The 15,645-nt window shown below is 39.6% G+C and overlaps 1 protein-coding gene across 7 annotated transcripts in view; it reads right to left on the bottom strand.

Moving 5' to 3' along the window:
* The window catches only part of FAT1 (FAT atypical cadherin 1), a 164,239-nt gene that overhangs the window by 91,508 nt on the left and 57,086 nt on the right, over positions 1 to 15,645 (bottom strand). For all 7 annotated transcript variants that reach the window (XR_002104264.1, XR_002104265.1, XR_002104266.1 and 4 more), the window contains exon 3: positions 14,746 to 15,060. Coding sequence is in view for 4 of the 7 variants with exons in the window: in XM_019552750.1 (XP_019408295.1) it covers positions 14,746 to 15,060 (315 nt within the window). In the remaining 3 variants the exon portion in view is untranslated. The remainder of the gene's footprint in view (positions 1 to 14,745; positions 15,061 to 15,645) is intronic.

Raw genomic sequence — 15,645 nt, 5'->3', positions numbered from 1 at the left:
AACAAAAATCATGTTCAGCAATGAAGAAACATTTAAAAGTAAAGGAATGATTTTAAGGGTCAGTTCAACTCCTGCAAACATTTTTTTTTACATTTCAAGATTAATTTCCCACAACATTTTTGAACAAGTATAGAACAAGAAAGATTGTGATGAATTCCTAAAATAAAATTTAAAAAGCACATATATAACTCTGAACTTTTCTGTCACTTTAAACCTCTGGGTAGCTGCAAAACACTGGCTATGACGTGTAACATAGCTAAACAGTTGAATATTTGATTTTTTTACCTTGCATTGACTGAGTTGATAAAGATCATCAATGCAAGTAAACCATCAACAACATTAAATTGCTGTTGACCCAGCAGTTATGGAGGCTGCATCTTGCTGTGCAAACAGCTTAAGAACTTTAAGCCTGCCCCATTTTACCTTTATTATTTGGTAGTTTCATTTCAGACAGAAATATTCTGGGAATTTTAAAACAGAGGGAGCAAACTGTCCATACTGGTTACTTCTGTGGTCAGGAATTTCATTTTATATAAATCAACCACTTTTATCTAAATAGGCAAATACTCCTAGAATATTCACTGTGGATCTCCAATTACAGCACAAGAAAAATGTCAGGACTATTTGAAAGCTATTGAAAAATAACAAGATAAAACAAAAATCTTGTCCACTGGGCCTAGAACCCACAGAACTTCCAAAAACATACATGCACATAAAAAAGAAAAATGTACATTGGGATTAGAAAGTCAGCCTTTTGCCAATTACAAAACCATCATACAAAGTCCCTGCTAACTCTGTGAGAAACAGATAAGGCCAAATTCTGCTTCTAGCTATCCCAATCCAATCGTTAGAATATACCTTCAGAAGTTTATTAATCAACTGTGTGTAATGAAAGCCTTCAGTTACAGTACAGTCGTGAACTTTAACCAAAATAATATAAAATGTATGGTTTAACATGTAAACGTCTCAGTATTTTGCTATTTACACTAAGGAACTGCCCATTGGGAAAATAACACTTTCAAAGTTACCTGACAGGACATCAAGGCAGTCAAACAGCACTTATGTGCTCTGCCCTATTACAGTGTTGTAACTCTGTCCTTGAAAAATGAACCTTAAAGAGTAGATTTCTGATCTCTGTTAACTCAGTGAAATCCACAGCAACTCTACTCAAGTCAGTGGAATAAGAATGGACATGCACACAAAAGAAAGTACGATCAGAATCCAAATGTAAATACAGAGGGAAGTTGTATTAAAGTCTTCCATCAAAAGCTCTGTTACCTATTAGTATGAGTTATACCGGCCAAACTGAAGGCAAAATAAAGTCTATAACATAGTTAACAATAAATGCAAATGTAGTTCTATTACAGTAGCAAATCACATTCAATATTACCACAATATCCCTTAAAATGAAAACAGAGGGCAAATAAATACCTTACACTGAAAATGTATTAATTTTAATGAAGATGAAGTAGCAAGTTAGGCCAGCTTAATCCGAGATGTTTAATAATTTTTAAAGAGATACTACCCACTATAAATGAAAAGATGAGAAACTATGCCAGTATGACTGCATTTCACTTAAATAACAGAATGTCGTTCATTTCCATTTTCTTTAAATAAACTTAATCTTAGATTGTAGAACATGGAAACTTAGTATTAAGACCTCCATGATTAGATAAATGTTTATAATCAGCCTGCTACTTTACTTATTTTAATCAATTCATTGTTTTCTTTTACATATTAAAAGTTACATTAAGTGCTTCCAGTAAAAACTTATCAATTGGAAAAGCCCGTTTTCCTTTGTCAGTTTCAACAGACTGGTCTCCTGTACGTCAAAATATGGTCTCCTGTAGTTTAAGACGGCAGTAATTTGAGACTTGATTCTCTTCACAAAAAACACCATAATACATAACTCTCTCTCTACTATTGAGAGAAAAATAAAGTTCACAAAAAAATTCAAAATATGCATATTAAAATCACAGACATGCAAGGGATCTTGCCTGGACATCACACATTTCTCACAACCACAACAGTAAGTGAAAGTTATTTCCCTCAAGAATAATGAAAGAAGTAAGAATACAATATTAACTAGACTGCATGAAAATTAACTGACTTGCTTAACTTTCTCTTTTAGAAAGGCTGCCTTATTTTCATCTGAGCACCATTCCAACCTCTTGGAAAATGAGAGGTGCAAAACAGTATTTTGAAATATTTTTGTTTTCTGGACATCCAGAAGTGATGCTGTAATCTCCTTGGAATTACCCCTCACAATATCTCTGAATCTTTTCAAATGAAAGAAGAGTTAAGCTAGCTATCAAATGAAAGAAAGAATAGCAAAACTCCAAGATAGGATTCTTCCCAGCTCTCTTTTTAGCCTTTGATGTTAGGATTGGTTTATGTTGGAAGAAGCAGAAGTTCAAAATAATGTCCAGAACACACAGATACTTCTCACAATTTCACAGACTCTTTCAGGACACTAGTTCTCTATAAATCATAAGTTGTCATTGTGTGATGTGTGTGCATGTGTGCAAATCTCAGAAAATTAAACACACACAAACCCAAAAGTTTCCCAGCTAAAGGTTCCATCACTAATTTGTCTTAAGACAAGCTAGTTCAATCAAAAAGGAACAACAATAATATGTCTATCACCCTACAATGAACTTGAAATTCTTTTGATGTTCCAAAACCAAGCGTAATTAACTCCTGTTCCTCCATTTTAGTAATGGAACTTCGGCCCATTCCTGATGCTGAAATTTTCTTCTGAGTATTTCTAACAGCAAAAGCCCTAGAACACATGTTGCCCTGTTCATGCTCAAAAATTGGACACTTTTGCTATATCCATAAACACGTAGAACATAAACCCAAGTCACATTAAGGAGAAAAGAAAGACCCAAGTTATCTTCCAGCAATAAACTCATTGAATGCAGCAGCTGGGGGAGGGCCTAGCCAACGGCTCCTTCAAGCTTGTTACTCATTCTTAGTAAAACTCTTCTACCACAGTTATGTTGGCTTAAATAAAATAAGACAATAAAAAAGTCATCTTTTTTTTATGCAAATGCTAAAAAGGTTTCTTTTACCTTTTTATTTGTATATAAAAGTTTCTCTATATGTTGAAGGGCACATAATGGTGACAACCCATAATATCTTACATATGGATATAAAGGCAACGTACATTTTAACTGCACCAGCTGTATACTCCCATGTATAACACTCATGATTAAGACAGAAAAATTAGAAGGTAAAGGAGCACCGAACGGATGGTTTTAGCTCTAGGAACAAATAATTAAGCAATGAAATGACAAAGCTGGTTCTGGGACAGAGCTGTGATTTAACTGAGAAGTCTCCAGCAGCACTATAGTCTTAAACATTCTTTCTTGCTGGGTTTGTCTTACATTTTTTATTTATAGAAATAAAAACTGGAACTGGCACTAGATTCAAATTCTGACTGGTAACCTTTTCTGTGTAGGAACAAATTTTGTAATACTAACTATAAACGACTGTTTTCCTTATAAAAATCAAGAACAGCACTTAAGATGCAATACACCAAGAGCATTATGGGAAGGAATTATTCATTGAGAACCTGCAATTCCCTCCAGGGTCAAAGCAATATGCTAGTGGCTCATACCAGTAAGATATTTGTCTCTCTCCCATATGCTATGATTACTATTTCCACATATCTTGGTCGAGCTCAACGCAAGTATGCAGAACAAAGTCTCATATTCCCATATGTCCCCAACCATATCTATTTCTGCATAATAGGTTGGAAAGGATGTCCTGCTTTCCCATATGCCACAGACTTGCTATGCAGACAGTCTGCCATGTAGCTCATACTGACTATATTCTTATAATTATTCTAGAAGAGATATGGGCAGAGGGACGGTCCTCTTTCCCTTCCTCCTGCTATTCTTTGCAATCCTATACTCGCAAGAAGAAATATCAATTTAAACCAGGGGTCAAACTACATTCCCCCATGGAGCTCTTGCATCTGGCCTCAGGAGTGGGGGGCTTCAGTGGCATTTGGCAGTAAGCAGCTTTGGCTGGCCGTACCACATCATGCTGTGCCGCAGCTAGATGGCAGAAAGGTGCAGTGGCAGAAGCCACAGCAGCAGCAGCCAGATCTTAGGGCTAGTCCTTCCTTCAACCTGAACTGGGCTGTTCCAGCCTGTCACTGGAGAACGGTAGTGATGCCCAATTTAAAATTATTTCTGAATTTTTTAAATAATTCTGAAAATAGGTCTCATCACAGACTTTCAAACCCTTGAGAGTATTTTTATGAATTTTTCTATTCTTATGCCAAATTATGTTTTTTTCCTCTAAACTCACAGATATATTTCAGCTCCAGTCGGTATGTGCAGTAACAACTTCTATGATGGTAATTTTGCAGCTATTTAAGGACAAAATTCTGTTCCTATTAGTTTCCTTAAAATATTTGGCTCAAAGTCAGCATGACTGCATAGCCTCATTTATTCCTTCCTCCTAAGATATGTCAGTAAGTAACAGATCCTAGCAGTTTACTACATACATTACACATTTTGTGTCAGGAATGAACAGGGGAAAGAAACATGTCACCATCTGAAGAATTTGTAGCTAAATGTATATCCAAATTTTTCAGTTGATTTAAAGTATGGGGCATCAGGGATGAAAAACCACAAGTAGTTAAACAATAGAGATTTCCTTTGTTAAAATGAAGTCTATACCATTGTATAGCCACTGGTCCTTCATTTCCTCCCTAAACAGTTCTCCTGTGCTATCGGAAACTATTGGAAGTTGTTTGCAGCTGCACCCATTTCCTATTGCTCTTTATTTAGTCTCCAGATCAGCTGTAAAAAACTGGCACTGCTTTGAAGCTTAGTAACAGTTGTAAACTGATATGAGCATGTGAGGTAGATGATCAGCCATTATATACACCAGCTATTAGCATTTTATGATTTCACAATGCTCCAGGGATTATTAGCAGAGGCTAGTAATCTGACAGTAGGAACAATACATTAAGTGTTACCAAAATTGTACTGTCTGACACACCAAGCTTTTTATTTATTAACGTCATATCCTGTAGTTTTACATTAAAATACCTTATAAAATGTCTTTATTCATCTCTTTAACTTTCAAATATTTAAACGGACAGCTTTGTTAGTTTATGTTTTTGAACATCCTGAGGCATGGTATAAACTTGAAATAACTTGAAATAACAAACCTGCCACACTATAGGCAGAAGAAGAATTAAGAATGCAAAACAAACAAACAAACAGTCTTCCACTCAAGAAATATGGATACAAGAATGTTAAGATTGCAAAATCAAGAACTCACAAATAAGTGGACACTCCAGGATGAAGGTTGCCTACAGATCCTTATCTTAGGTCACATGTGCATATGCATAAGGATAAACAGTTCCATGCACAAAATGGATGTTGTTCACTAGATCAGTAGCCAGCCATTCAAGATTTATTTGGTTCTTCACATTCAGTCAGTAGCTTCTGGCCACATTTAAATGTACATCCTTTTAATGATTTTGTGTTCAGTACGTAATTCATGTCCAAAGTGGCATTTCCATGGCACTCTCATCACAACAACTATTTCATAAATATCAAACATTTATATTTATAATCATAACATCCAGAGGAAATCAGGTAACACTGTGATGCCCATTTTACAGCTGAAGAAATGAAGTACAAAGAGATTAAGGCTGTCAAATGTCTAATTTTCAGGGTCCAGCTTCAAAAACCAGGTCTGATTTGTTTTTCCAAACCACTAAGCATTTTCATTTGGTGTTACATATTAAAAGCACAACTCTAATCAACCTCACTTGAAGTTGTGAGCACTCAACTCTTCTGAAAGCCAGGCCCCCAGGTGTTTCATGCTGGGCACCCAGAAAAGAAGATATGCATAATTAGTGACAACCTCTGAAAACCTTGGGTTAATTGACTTTCTAAACAACACACACAAGTTCTGTGGACAGGCAAGAATAGAATCCAGTTCTCTAAAGGGGCATTCAATCTTCCAAACCTGAAGACAATTTTTTCTCTTCCTCTAATATCCTGCCTCATTCACTATATGCCTCCCAGCATCTTCAACTGAGGCATGACTTCTATGGGCAACTGGGTTCTGGGGGGCCAGGGGGAATTAAAAAAGAGCAGTTCCCAGAGACCTGTTCCAATTAAAATGTCTCACCATCTTGTGTATTAAGCATCCCATGTTTCAAAATGGCCATGGAGGCACTTTAACTAACGCTCATTTGATAAGTTTTAGTTAAAGCACCCCTGCAGCCATTCTGAAATGCAGGACACTTAATACATATGACAATGGGGCACATCGCTGAATTCTAATGAAAATGCTCCAGCAGACCCAATTAATGAAATCCAATTAAAACATGTCAGAGCACATCTACAGGCATCTAAATGTTTTCATTCGCTAAATAAACCTGATTCCTTCCTCAAACACTATCCATTTGTTGCAATGAATGAGGCAGGAGTCCCAGGGAAAGAGGAAAAATAGGCATACTGATATGGCAAAAATGAACTTTATTTAAAAGTATAAAGGACAATTTCTGGGATTAATAGAGGGACACACTATTGAAGAGTAGAATGTAAGGAGCCTTTCCCTGTCCTTAACAGCTGAAAAGGATTCCAACCCCATGCTCAGTATTATGGGAAATGATCCTAACCACTGTTGTCCCTACCCTCCCAAGCCAAAGCCTGCCAATAAGGGCAGATAGTACATGCTGCTTTTTCAGACATCTTAACACAACATCCTTTCAGATCTCACTTTTACTTATAACAGCCTGAAATATTTAATAGAGACTCTCTTTTCTACCATAGCATTGCAGAACTAACATATCCATATGAAGGGTAGATTCAGAGGCAGCCCTGCAGGGACTCAGTCAATCCCTTTTGTTTGTGGACTGCAACTTAATGGCTCTAGTCCTAAAGTAATTAACAACACTCTTCACCACTTGAATTCAAGTGGCTTACATGCAACTTGCTGAGCCATTATTACTTAGTCAGTTAAAGCTCAATGCCTTTCTTCCAATTTCACATGGAGTTTGCAATCTCACAAGAAAGAACAGGAATAGAACAAAATTACAAATTACAGGAAGCAATAATAGAAAAATAGTATCCTGCAACTGCAGGATTTCAGTTGAAGGAACTGTGCTTATTTTAAAAGCAATGTCTGGTCTTTATATTCTCTTTAGAATTCTCACCAAAAAGGATATATGGAAGTACACAAGAGAACACTGAAAGGGGGTGGAAACACTTATATCATTCAACTGATTATCTTTCACTTTTAGGACATAAATCAGGAGTTTAATTCATACTTCCTGGTAAAATTAATCAGATGACTGCTATCCTAAATTAGGACTAGTGAACAACATTTTAGATGATCATCCAAAGTATAACATTAGTTGTTGCACAGAATTACTTGTAAATGGATAAAACATATATGCACATAAAACATACGTTAGAATTTTTGGTATATTTCAGTATATTTAAGTATTTCAGTACAGGACTCACTGTACAGTTTCTATACCTGGTTTATAAATATAACTAATGCTGTTTACTTCTAACTCCCATATTTCAAACATTCCTACTCAAATATAAGCTAAAATTTAATAAAATAAATAAAATTACAAATGTAGCCATTCACAATAACCCTTAGGTAAAATCTGTAGCACTTTAAAAAGAAGCAACTCTTTATAGTCTAGAGTGCACATCTACATTACAGACAGATATTATAGTCATTTTATGGACAGACTGAGTGACAGGCCAAGGATGGAACAGAGAGTCAGGACCATTGATTCACTTTTGTGGATCTTTTATTTAGCCATGTGTCATTAGATAGGGTTTTTGCCTATAGAGAATTAGCTGTATGATTTTCTAAAAGTAGCATTGCTTCTTTTTATTTTTATGCATTTCTCTGAATCTCAAATAAATGTATTGTTTTAATGAAGCCTCCAGTCTGTGCCTATGAAATGTCACCTCTTGAAATTCCTCCTTTCCAAAAACTGTAAAATGGCTTAGAACCCCACAATTCTGATTAATTTAGGCCACACATAGCCCAAATCCATTTCTGCAAAGAAACAGAACAGAGCGCCCTTTCATACTGACAGATTCACAGATCAAAACCACAGATTAAATGCATATCCAAATGCATGTTGCTCTATGCATGTTGCCCTACTGCCTATATTCACTGACCCTGAATGTTGTACAATTAATCTCTCACATTTTTTGTTGCTAATAAACTTATGATTGCCATTCTTGTTCTTGCCGGCTTGCCCGTGCAGCAGTCTTCTTTGTTACAAGTGAATTCCAAGGTTAAAAAAAAAAAAATCATGAATTTTATCAAAGACCAGATATATACTTCGAGTAGAGGTGATAAAAAAAAATTGGCATGTGATGTAGAAATGTGCTAAGCTTTCTTATTTACAGCATTTCTATGTATAAAACTAAAAAATGTTAGCAGAATTATTTTAAAAGTCACATTTAATAGAATCATAAAACCAGAAGAGACCTGTAAGTTCATCAAGTCTGGTCACCTGCCATGGGCAGGAAGTTATTGGGCTCAGATGAACTCAAAGGTGCTTGTCCAGCCTCATCTTGAACACCTCTAAGGAAAGTGACTGCACCACTTCTGCTGGGAGTGTGTTCCAGATTCTGGTGACCCTTACAGAGAAAAGTTTTTTCTTATGTCCAGCCTGAATTTACCCTTTGTTCGTTTATGCCCACTGGTCCTTGTCCTCCCTTGAGGTGCCTTCCTGAAGAGTTGCTCCCCTAGGTCTTGATAGACCCCTACAGCAGGGGTGAGCATCAAGTCACCTATCAGCCTTCTTTACTCAGACTCAACAGGCTCAGTTCCTGAAGTCACTCCCTATAGGGCCTAACCTCCATGCCCTTAATCACATATGAGTGGCCCTTCTTTGTACCCTCTCAAGCTTATCCACATCCTTCTTGAAGTGCGGTGCCCAAACTGGACACGGTACTCCAGCTGTGGCCTCACAAATTGCTTCATACAGACTAGCTACTAGCAAAGAACACAGAGCAGTTTTCAATCTAGAGCAGGGCTCTCCAACTTCTAAATAGCCAAGGGCTGCACCCTGCAGGTATCACAGACCCCCAGACTGTTCCTCTGCAGGTGAACTCCCACTCTCTGCTGCACAACATATGCAGCCCCCTTCTCCCACACCATATTGCACATGTGAGCGGCAGGGTGACAGCCTGGGGGCTGGTTAACCCTTTTTGGGCTGCAGGGGGCCACCAGCTGTGAGCTGGATAGCTCTCATCTAGATTACCCTTATTTATTATTTTTATTACCACAGGCTCTACAAGCATCCATGACACTATGAAACAGAAAAGGGCAAATGGGGCCATCTTCCTGCACTCTACAAGGTCCCTTGCACTGGGCTCAAACGTTAAAATATGTTTGCACATTTAAGTATTTAAAATACACTTACACTGGAACAAGAGAAATTCGGTTTGGGTATTAGAAAGAATTTTCTCACTATAAAAGTAGTTACGCATTGGACCAGGCAACTCAGAGAGGTTATGGAATCTCTCGGAATTTTAAGAGCACGTTAGACAAATTCTTGTCTGGAATGTTTTAAACCTAGATGGTTCTGCCTGAGCAGGGGCTTGGACTTCCTAAGGTACCTTTGAGTCCTACTTGTCTATGATTCTATTGTTATTTTGTGGTATTTCTTTGCAAAGGTACTAAATCACTAGACTGCCAATTATCCACTGTTTAAAACAGCATCAGGTTTTAGTTTTGCAGCGAGTCCTGCAATATTTTAATTCCACATCTGCTTTACGCAATTGGGTGCAGGTTGGTAGGACAGGTTATCTCACTCATAAATAAGGATTTTACTCAGGCATAATTCAACCCTTTTTTTATTAAAATGCATGCGACCACTATTGCATAGTGGTGTAAACTGCACTTTGTACTCTATGCGATAGCTATAACAATAATTAGCATCTCTTTCAAGTGATTTTTTAAAACATGCTCAACATTCTAAACATACTTGAAAAAGCTTTAGCCCTAAATAAAGGCTAATCAAAATAACTGTATTTGATTTGCAATAGGCAGAAAGGACACTTGGAAGGTAATGGTTTTGAAGTTGCATTTTTTGGTCCACCTTATTTAATGAGTCTGTATCCAGTACAGATCGGTAGTTTTAAACCAAACACATCCCAGTAGAGCCATTTTGGATACTTATGAAGTCCTCCTCACCACTGTGGGGATTTAAAATATAAAGACCAGACCACTTAACCCTCACTGGTGATACTCAGCACCAAGTCTACTATAGCCTAATAATGAAGAAAGCTTCAAGGCAAAAATCACATCCTTCCCCTCCCTTGTCTTCCCCTCTCCTATATACTTGACACTTTTGACTATAAAGCAGAAATAACAACAATTCCAAACAATGGATCGACTCTTTCTTATCCCCAGTTAAGACTCCTAGCGCCAGTTAAGACTTAATCAACATTTTATTGTTGTTAAGACATGTACATTTATAGACTTTGAAAGACTCTTCTGAACTTTTTGCAGAATGAGTAAATGCATTTACATTTTCAATTCTAAGTAGCTTAAAGTTTTGAGTTGCTTTTTCCTGTGCATTCAAATGCTCCATATCACATTACCGATTTCTGAGGTGTAGCTGCTACAATAAAAGCAGGACAGAGTCCCCTATACACAAATCCTTAGTACTTTCAAGTTCAATACCTATTATTATATCATGATCTGACTGCCAAAGCTTTCTCTCTACAAGACACCTGTAGCTGAACTGCTTCACCCAACAGCTAGTAAACCCTACCATATATTAAAGGCAGTGTCATTTAGTAGTGAGTGGGACTAGAAGAATGAGTCTTGCATACTAATACCCACTATGACACAAATGATGCCTGAAGACTTAAAGACACCCCTTATTCTCCCCTCTGGCTATCCTCATGCCAAATAAGAAGAAAAGGGAGCAAAAAGAGGCAGATGAGTTGTGACAAAAGAGAAGTAAAGCAGTAGCAAACAAGAATAGAGACAAACAGGAAACAGAGAAGGGAGAAAAGGAGACAAAAGATAAAAGACAAAAGAAAACAGGATATAAAAAAAAGCAGAAGCGAAGTGATCACATGTGTTTGTGATGGAAAGAACACATGGATGGAGAGGGGGAAAAGTGAGTGACAAGGAAGAGGGGCAACGTAGAATTGAGAAATGATCAAATGTTCAGTAATACAACGCATTTGTTTGATTTATGCCTCTTGCTGGTTTTACTGCCAGATGTCCTCTATATCTGCAACTAAGGATAAAAAGGTAGGACAGCTATTAACTCTGAAATCAACACTTCATGTGCATATTAAAGCTTCCTGAGTAATATAGTTTTTGCCTACACGCTGGTCCTTTAAGCCTTCAGTGACTCCCTGACTGAAGGGCAAGGGGTGGAAAGTAACATAGATCAAGAATTAATTCCCCTCCTCTTTGTAAGGTTGGAGAGTGAAGTCACTGTTCCACATTAACAAAAATAGCTTCACTGAAGAGGCCAAGGAGGGAATGAGAGAAGTCAAGGTGCACTTGTACCACTCTGGGTCCTGAGAAGACATTTCTGGTCATCTACATCCTCAGTCCTTTATGCAACCTCAATGTAGCACTAAAAAATTTTGACAGATGTTTCATTTCAAAGGTATTTCAAGCACAAAATACCAAAACTGAAATGAAACACAAGGCTTCAAAACAGATTTGAAACGAAATGAGGGCACTCATAATATTTCGAAAATTTCAAAGAGTTTCGAGTTTCAAAGCCGGGCTTGCAGGGAAATACAAACTAAGGAGAGAGAAGGGAAAGAGTGGGGAAGGACTGCTCTGATATCCACATGTATAGCTGGCTATACTTGCATGTCATGAGTTTTGCTCTGAACAGTCTGAGGTGCTGTTTCCCAGAAACCCCTGCACCTATCTTCTTGAAACTTGACAGGCTTCATGGCCTCAGAAGGGGGTACCATCCCTGCTGTTTTCATCCAAATCAGGCAAAAAATGACAATGTTATAGGCATTTTTGTGATTCCCCATTATAGTCTATGGGCAAAACGCCAAAACGCGTCAAAACAGTGAAACAGTTTCAGTGAACAGAAAAGTGCTTCAAAGAGCTAAACGAAACACTGTCTCTTCAAAATGGTAAATCTGAAATGTAAACGAAACATTGCCATTTTGCACAGCCCTATATAGCACTTGTATATCCCTCCACAATGCAGAGCAACAATATACAATTAAAAGGACAGCCACAGTCATGGGTCAGAATTGGTACTACTTCCTGGAACAAAGTTTAACAAGTAAAGCATCTGATGAAGTAAGTTGTTGTCTATGAAAGTTCCTGTCTGTCTGCTTAAGTCTCTAAGGTGCTAATCCCATACTACATATGGAGAAGAGCAGTTTCCACATTTGTCCGCAAGCAAATAATGGTGAGTGACCTTTTTGCTGTTTTAAATCCATTGTACAGCTTCAATAAAAAACAATTACAATATCTATGTCTTTCTTCCTGTTTTTCTATCCCTACAAACAATTCAGGATTTCTAGTTCATAATATTAAAAGGTCACTGTTTTTTTAATCTGAGGTTTTTTGTTAGAAACATCAATACTTCTGTGTTTTAGGAATAATCCTGAACTAGAACTGTATTGTTTTCACACTCAAAATATCCCATTCAGCAGCTTATCGTTCACAAATTCTGTGCCAGATAACGATCCTCTTATCCTGGGCGTCACAGAGCAGGCCCTAGGAGCGGCCGTGATCTCCCTAGCGCCCCCTACCATGCCAAGTTAACTGTTTAGCACCCTCAGTCTCACCCACCACGTCTTGGTGTTATATATCTTTTAAGGGAGGCTGCTTTACTGTTCCCTATGACACGGTGCTCTGTTCGTCCTGGTCACTATCCTATGAGGGATGACCCGGTGCGCCCCAGCCTTATGGGCTATGCGTGCCTCCAACCTCCCCTTTAGCATGCCCCAAGCCTCGCAGATGTACCGGACATTGATTGGTCAGTTTACTCTCTGCGCCCTGACTGGTGCTCTTGGGCTTGCCACACAACTGGTGCCTCCCACAGACACTCTGGCCTTGTCACTCAACCGGCGTCCTGGCTAACGCCCCTGGGCTTGTCATGCAACCAGAGCCCTTACTGGTGCTCCCGAGCTTGTCACGCAACTTGCGCCCTCTTACCGGTTCCCTTGTATTCGCTAGCCCACTCAGGCTGGCTCACTATGCTTGCTCCTTTAAGTTCCTCGCTAAGCTCGCCCCTCTGGGCTTGTCTATACACTCGCCCTGCTGGGCTCCTCAATAAATTTGCCCCTGCTGGGGCTTCTCCCAGATAGGTAGTTCCCCACTAGGGTCTGTCTCACCACAGTCACCGCAGGTCCCCCCCCCACCATAGGGTTTGTCTCTGCGCTCCCCATGTTTTCGCCCCGACTGGGCTTCTCTGTGGTCATCGCGTGCTTCCCCACGGGGTGCTACCCTGCTGGGGTTTCATCACCCGCCTCCCGCAGTAAGTTCCCCTCACTGGGGTCTCATGCCCCCTCTGGGGCCTGTCTTGCGGTTCTCATGCTACTCACCCTCTCTGGGGCCTGTCCCACGCTCCTCGCGCTACTCGCCCGCACTGGGGCCTCATAAAATACCGCCCCGCAGGGCCGGGGTCACCAGGAACCCCCACACTCTTGGGTAACTCCCCTGAAATTATACCGCTAGCCACCCCCACTGGGGTCGGGACACCCCCACACGCAACGCGCTCTACCGCGCTAATTATCCCGATAGTCACCCCCACTGGGGTTGGGGTCAGGACACCCCAAAACACAGTGCTCTCTACCGCGCTAATTATCCCAATAGCCACCCCTACTGCGGTTGGGGTCGGGCCACCCCGAAACGCAGCGCTCTTTACCGTGCTGGGAGCACCCCCCACCTTACTGGGGAGCTCCTAATGAGGCCTCCTCACACCCCTACAGCCTCACCCGGTCCTCCGGTGTAATGATAACAAACTAGCAACATAAAGCCCCGAGCCAACCGTCTACAACCCAAAAGAAGCCGCCCGGCTATAACCTAAACTGTGCGCCACCTAGGCGCTCCCTCACCTCTCTGCCAGGGTTCTCTTCACCCCCTCTCATCATTATACGAATGCTGGAGCGCTCTGGCTGCTCTGCTTAACTCTGGTCCACTCAGCTCTGCTCTACGGCAGCAGAGCTCCTGCTCCTTGGGCTGCCAGAGGGGAACTAAGTCTGGTCTTGGCCTGTTTGGTTATAAAGGCCAAGTCCTGTCCCCTCCTGGTCAGCTGACCCAATCTGTTGCTTAGGCAACCCCCGACTGTGCTGCCCTACTGATTGGCAGCTAAGCCTGCATCGCCATCACTAGTAGCGAGCACCCTAGTGCTCCGCTACACTGGGGAATAATCAGTCATCAAATAGTTCAGATAGATTTGAATAAAACTATGCCTCTGAGCAAGCAATTCACAAGCAATCCTACTCTATTTGTCTACAAACAGAAACCTGAAGTAGAAAAAACAGGCACAGCACAGACTACATGCAAATTATATTATTATCATACTGAAATAAATTGTGCTTAATAAATTTAAGATCAAAGTACCTTGTTTTCTCTGCAATTGTGGCAAAAGTGTGAATGTAATACTACAATAAAATAGCCTCCCCATAGTTTAAAAAACATTAATATTGTCCATTTATGCAGGAGAATAAATTCATAGATACACTGTTCACATAACATTATATGTTTAATACCTACCGGTTTTGGGATTTATTGAAAAGAATCCTTGGGGGTTTCCGCTAGTAATCTTGTAAGTTAACTTTTCATTAGAGCTGGAATCTGGATCATATGCTTCAATCTGAATGACAGATACATCCTTAGGTGAATTTTCCATTACTTCGGGGTAATAAACAGGTTCAGTTGTCTGAGGAGCATTATCGTTAACATCCCCAACTTCTATGTAGATTTCAATGAAAGACGACAGAGGCACAATGCCTTGGTCTGCTGCATAAACAGTTAGCCAATAATGTGAAGTTGTCTCATGGTCCAGCCGATCAGCAGTCTCTATTATACCTGTTCAAAATGGAGGAGAAGAATGATATTAAATGCTTAAGAAGCACATCAAATCAGAGAAAGAAGTTAAACAAATGAAACCATGATTCTACAGCCTTTCATATTTGTAAAGACAAAACTGAGAAGATTTAGGATGTTCTTTTTTTTAAACAAATAGAAGGTTTCACATTTTACACTGTATTGTTTCAACATATTTAATGTAATTTCCTTTTGATAAGGTAATGTCTTGATTTTCATAGACATTAGGGCCAGAAGGGACCTCGGAAGATCATTGAGTCCAGCTCCCTGCCCCAGGGGCAAGAAGTCAGCTGGGGTCACAGGATCTCAGCAAGATAAATGTCCGACTGACTCTGAGAAAATCCAGAGTAGGTGCTTGCACCTTGCAGTCTGTTCCAGTTCTTGGGGGCTCAGACTGTAAAGAAGTTCTTCCTTATGTCCTTATGTCCAGCCTGAAATGGTCTGAATGGTTAAATGATATGGTAATTGAGAATTACCATATCATTTTACACCACTAAAAGTTTTTCTAACAGACTAGCAAATTGCCCATCAAGAATGAGAGGAGAGGTGGGGGGGGCAGGGACAGAG

The sequence above is a fragment of the Crocodylus porosus genome, unplaced genomic scaffold (genome assembly GCF_001723895.1).
Source record: "Crocodylus porosus isolate Cpor-Errol unplaced genomic scaffold, CroPor_comp1, whole genome shotgun sequence".
Lineage (NCBI taxonomy): Eukaryota > Metazoa > Chordata > Crocodylia > Crocodylidae > Crocodylus > Crocodylus porosus.
The sequence above is the reverse complement of the archived record's forward strand: the minus strand, read 5'-3'. Positions and strand labels throughout refer to the sequence as shown.